Source organism: Gavialis gangeticus, unplaced genomic scaffold (genome assembly GCF_001723915.1).
Source record: "Gavialis gangeticus isolate Ggan-Ray unplaced genomic scaffold, GavGan_comp1, whole genome shotgun sequence".
NCBI lineage: Eukaryota > Metazoa > Chordata > Crocodylia > Gavialidae > Gavialis > Gavialis gangeticus.
In genome coordinates, this window is record NW_017729032.1 from 249,767,030 (window position 1) to 249,772,891 (window position 5,862).

Below are 5,862 nucleotides of genomic sequence, written 5' to 3' on the forward strand. Positions count from 1 at the left end.
TTTGCATGTCTATTACTACTAGTACCATCATATATTTCATATACTTAGCAGTATATAAGTTTTATAGTCAAACTGGTAGTAACTGGGTATATTTTTTCCTTTTCTACTTCTCCTTCCTCACTTGCTCTGCCGCAACATTTCTTTTACCTAAGCTAAAGATCCCTGTGAAGCCCAGAAATACTGTAGGGTCTGCTCATCAAGAGGCTACCCCTGCTAGGACAGTTAGGACAAAAAGATTGGGACGTGCTGAGTTTGAAACACATAAGGGGATCAGCTTGTACAGGCTGATTGACCCGGTTTGGCTCAGACATGCCCTAACGAACTGAATGCTAGCCCATGAGGGGGTCAGCTGGACACCCAGCCGGATTCAGAGGTATTCTGTTTACCTGTATGCTTGTGTCTGACTGCAGTTTATTGTTGCTCTGATGAACTGATTCTTGGCATATGAGGGTGTCAGCCTGTCCATGCTGGTCAACCCAGCTGGGCCAGGTGTGTCACGTTAATTTGCGTGTGTTTGTGTGTGTATGACTGATTTGGTGACTGGAGGAACCCAACTCCATTAAAACTGAGTCCCGCAAGATAGCTCCACTGGGGGTGAGGACTTGCAGAAGGGGGAGATACAGCTTCATATAGAAACACAAATAACACAAGCAGCACATTGATAGAATTACAAAGACCCTAGAAATGTATCCCTAATAAATGAGCACACCCCAAAATGATTGCCAAATCTGGTAACGCCGCTAGATGGCAAACTTGAGCAACATAATTTAATATCTAATATAAAATATGGGGCTTTATCCTGCGCTTCTAGGTACAGAATTGCCATGGAATTTAAATGAGAGTTCTGGACTCAGTATCTACAAGCTCAGACATCTGGCATTATACTTGTCTGAAGATTTTAGATAATTTTTCCAGAGCATTGTGTACCATTATTTCTGGTACAAATATAGATGCTCATTTTTTCTTCAATAATGTATTCTCCCTTCACAGAAATGCATGAAAAATTCCACTAATGAAAATAGTGGAGAACTTCCAAACAAACCAAACAAACTAAGAGCACAGAAAAATCTGTTAATAAGCTTGTATGGTGATGTAAATTTGAGTTGATGGATGCAGATGTTAGCAGCAAACTGCAGGTTACCCCACAATGCTAAACTTAGACCAAAAGGAACTAAGCTTCTCATGTTAAAAAGGAAGCACTTTTATTAATATGGTAATATAGGACTAACTTGAAAATAAAAGTAATAACTACCTTCTTACTTACCTAACAGTTTATTAAGTGTTTTCAGAAGAAGATGGAATAAATCAACATACTGACAGACTCAATGTTCATTTAAAAACATAGTCACAGAGAAGTAGAACTGGAAGGGATCTCCAGAGGTCATCTAGTCCAACCCGCTGCCTGAGGCAGGATCATCCCTATCCAGGCCAGCCCATAATCTAAACTCTACATAAAAATATCCTTAACCCTAACACAACATAGCCCTAACACCCTAACCCGCCACGGATAAAGCAGGGGAACCATGGCAGCTTATGTCCTGCTTCTATAAATGTTGTCAATATAAGCTCAAGTGGTCCCGGGTAGAGGGCCATGCCCTCTGCCACAAAGGAAGGCAAAACTCCCATAGTCCATACCAATCTGACCATGAGACAAAATTCCTTCCTGACCCCAAATATGGCAATCAGTCTGACCCCGAGTGGAGTTTAAGCTCCTCTAGCTGAGAATCTCTGGCTTTGCTCCTAGCACGAGAATTGGCACACTCCAATTAGAGTCCGCAGCCTTGGCTATAGCCAATACCCAATGTATCTGGGGAGGTTTGCAAATTTACCCCCTTACATATATATCAGAAAAAAGGCAGGGGACAGAGGAGGGAGCCACCAGCAAAGCCCAGAAGCATGAGAAATACCCATGGTAAAAAATAGGCATAGCTACACATAGATCATCCTCAACCTGTGGCTGTCTAACCTCTTCTTGAACAACTCCAGTGATGGAGAGCCTACAAACTTCCTTAGCCAGTCTGTTCCACTGCCTCACTATTCTCACAGTGAAGAAGTTTTTTTCCAGATATCTAATCTAAATTTCCTTTGCTGCTACTTCAAGTCATTAGTCTGCATCATCCTCTCTGTACCAAGACAGAAAAGGTGCTTTCCCTCTTCTCCATGACAGCCCTTCTAGTATTTGAAGACTACTATCATGTCCCCTCTTAAGCATCTTTTCCATAAGCTGAACATGCCTAGATCCTTCAGCCTCTCTTCATATGACCTGCCTTCCAAGCCTTGACCTGCACTGATCATCTTTGTTGCCCACCTTTGGACTCTCTCTAACTTCTGCACGCATACTAGTCAGCTTTTATAGAGCACTCAGACCTTTAGTAGTTTATGATCCAATTATCTTCAAATGGATTTTTCATAGAGAACAATGACCAAATATTAAATATATTTCATAGGAGTCCATAAGATTTTTTTTAAAGAAACTTTTTGCAAATAAATACTGGAATGTGGCGGAGGAAAAGGAGGTTGGGAGCAAGAGAATGAAAGAAATATCAAAGTTGGGACTGAATATCACTTAACAACTTTCCACAAAGATTACATTGAGTAAATGACACTGATAACCAAATCACACACATAGATAATGAAAGAAAAATCAGTCACTTCAAACTATATGGTGCTCGGGGCACAAATGTGATCAAAACAGGAAGAACAGAACTATAGCTGGCACAATTGAGTAAACTCAAATTGTTCAGATAAGAGAAACTTACACTTGTTGTATAAGCAGCTTCAGGGTCATCCTCCAACACTCGTGACAGGCCAAAATCGGAGACTTTACACATGAGGTTACTGTTGACCAAAATGTTACGAGCTGCCAGATCTCGATGTACGTAGCCCATATCAGAAAGATACTTCATGCCAGATGCAATTCCACGCAGCATGCCAACCAGCTGGATGACTGTGAAGTGCCCATCATGTTTCTGCAAGTAAGTTAAACTGTAAGTTCAAGGTACATGTGTTGTTTTGATGGACCACAGGTTACATTTAAACATGGTTATTGCTTTATGGTCCAATCTTACACTCTTAATTCAGGCAAAACCCCCAGAGAAATCATATTTTCTCATTTTCTTATAATGTCACTGGCAGCCAGTTCCTCTTCCCGGCTTTCATGTCCAGCACCCTGAGCACAATACTCTGCACCTTTTCTCCCTACTCTTTTTTGATTTCTGCCTTTTAGCCAGGAAGGAGTAGTTTGGGGCAATAGCCATGTTGTTTTATGTCTGAACAGTACCTACCACATGTCCTCTCGACTCTAAAAAGGAATATGATCTTATGCTTAAACAATCAACCTGAGAGCTGGGGCAGAGTATCTGGCTTTTTATCAGAGATTTCTTGTTTGGCGTTCAATAAGTCACCTAGCTTCCCTGTGCTTTAATTCTTCCTCTGTAAAATGAAGAGAATACTTCACTACCTGAAAGGAGCATTAATAAAAAAAAGGAAAGTACTTAGATATTACATTGATGGGACCATATAAGTTCCTAGATGGTTCCTAGAAAAATAACAATGGGCCTTTTGTCTGACTTATGCCTACTCTGTCGGACTATTGTAATAAACTGCTTACAATAGCAATTTTGTGACCTCTGCTCATAGATATTTAGTTTCTCATGGATTATTCAGTCAGCTAGATTTTAGGTTAGTAGAAACAGCCAAAAAAACCTCTAACCTACATTGTCCTGCAAAATTAACCTTTTAGTCATTCTTCCAATTTCTGTAGGCCACTGAGAGATGTTCAAATAAAGGGAGATTTGGTCCCTGATCCCAATAATCATGCGTCCTGCCATACTACACATGCATGGGAGCAGGTGTGATTTATTTATTTTTTTGGAGTCAGTGATCAGATCCCAATTGAGCCCTATTTGCTTGTGCAGGGGGAGCCTGGGATCATGGCCATGATCCTGGGTTCTCTCTGCACAGGCAAGTTGAAAGCCTGGCGGCAACAATCAGCTGATTATTATCTGGCTTCAGGACAGTATTGGGGCTCCAGCTGATCCTGGTGTGGTCCTTGGAGCTGGTTGATAATCAGCTGATTGTTGGCTAGTAGAGACTGCACCAAGGCTTGGCTGAGACCTCAGTGCAGTCCTAACCTTGCCACATCATCATAATGGAAACCAGCCACAAAAATATTACATGTTTTGTGTAATTTTTTTTGGCAGTTAATTCCCTGAATGTGTGGCTGAGTTACTATTTAAGATGTGATTAACAGAACAATTCCATCTTAAGTTTAACACCTGCCAAGTGCCTTAGGCTGGATATTAACATTAGCTAGCAGGATATTTCTGTTACTTCACACTTCAAAAGCTGCCCTTTAAAAATAAGATTTTGGCAGAATAGCTTAACAGTAAAACCCACCATGAAAGTAAGGCCAAATTCCACAAAACACTAAAGCTCATGCTGAACTAAACTGAGCCTCTGTGTAATAAAACATTTAAACATACCTGGCATGCTTCACTGAAAGGGGACCAAGAATAGATCACACCATTTCATTTCATAATCATTATGAAGGATTAATAATTAGTTTCCGATAATTCAGTCAGTATTGCCCATAGTTGTAGTGGTATCAAACACATCCAGTCGTCATAGAAAGAAGTTACATTAAGGATGAAACAATGGATTAAATCTTTTAGGAAGTCCTCTGTGAATTGGTTCCATTTCTCCCCTTCCCTCAGCACGTTACTACATCAGTCAGGGTACTGCAGCACTGGATACATCTCATCCACTGAGAAAGATAGCTCTTTGGGGCAAAGACTGTCTTTCTGTTATGTGTTTGTTCAGCACCTAGCACAGGTTGGCCCTTATCTATGATTAGGCTCCTAGGATCACTCATAATATTTCTAAAAATAGTGCATTTTCCTCTGAGTTGGACATTAAAGAGTGATGAAGGATGCTACTTCCTTGCTACAGAGGGGGTGGTGGCATTTCTGACCACCAGTGAAACTTTTTCCAGTTATCATTTGGCAAAGGAATACAATTGGTCACATGAATAAATGCTGGCAAATAATCCTTGTATGGGTTTGCTAAACAAAAAATTATGTTAAAGTAATTGAGCGAAATTGCTTCTCTTGGTGTACTAATTTATCTTTCTTCTGAATCTGTGATGAAATCTCTTAACTCTAAATGAATACCTAGGAAATGAACCCTCTTCATACCCTCCTAATCCTGCCTATGGAAGAGATATATGTTCTTCACCAAGGTTACTCATTTAAGAGGTCTCCACTGTATAATTAATGTAAAAAAAAGATAACCCAGACAGGGAAAACTTTAGTGTTATTAGCTTTTTATGTTACTAATCTATCTTCTGAGACAGCGCAGTACCAGATCAAGACCTGCCTCTAGTATATGCTGTACCTGCACTTGAATAATGAATTTAGATGTACTTAAATAGATAGCAATAGGGTAAAATCTTTGGTACAGATAATATGCTATTAAAGTTAAAGGATGTTTTTGCCTACAAAGAACTAGAATTGTGGTCCTGCTTTTTAACAACGTCATTTTATTAAACTTGGTTGGTTACACAAACAAAAAGAAGGAAAAATGCAACAAACAAAAAAGAGTAAAATGATGTAATCTCCATGCCTTTTGTAATAAACACCCCAGCTGGGAATACGTCTCTTCTAAAAATCAATTGGCAAAGGGAAGTAAATGCAGCACAACAGGACAGCTTGTTGCATAGACAGTATTTACCAATAACTTCAGCACAGCGTGTGCTTTCAGTTTTCTGAAAGTCACCAAACTACTGCTACTGGCTCTAAGTATTGTTCAATATACGCTACAGGATATTGGTTGACTCACTGCACCAAAACCCAAGGTCACAAC

At 39.9% G+C, this 5,862-nt stretch overlaps 1 protein-coding gene across 1 annotated transcript in view; it reads right to left on the bottom strand.

Moving 5' to 3' along the window:
• The window catches only part of EPHA6 (EPH receptor A6), a 1,262,645-nt gene that overhangs the window by 168,831 nt on the left and 1,087,952 nt on the right, over positions 1-5,862 (bottom strand). Inside the window, exon 14 of the mRNA XM_019525724.1 lies at positions 2,760-2,969. Within this exon, the coding sequence (XP_019381269.1) occupies positions 2,760-2,969 (210 nt within the window). The remainder of the gene's footprint in view (positions 1-2,759; positions 2,970-5,862) is intronic.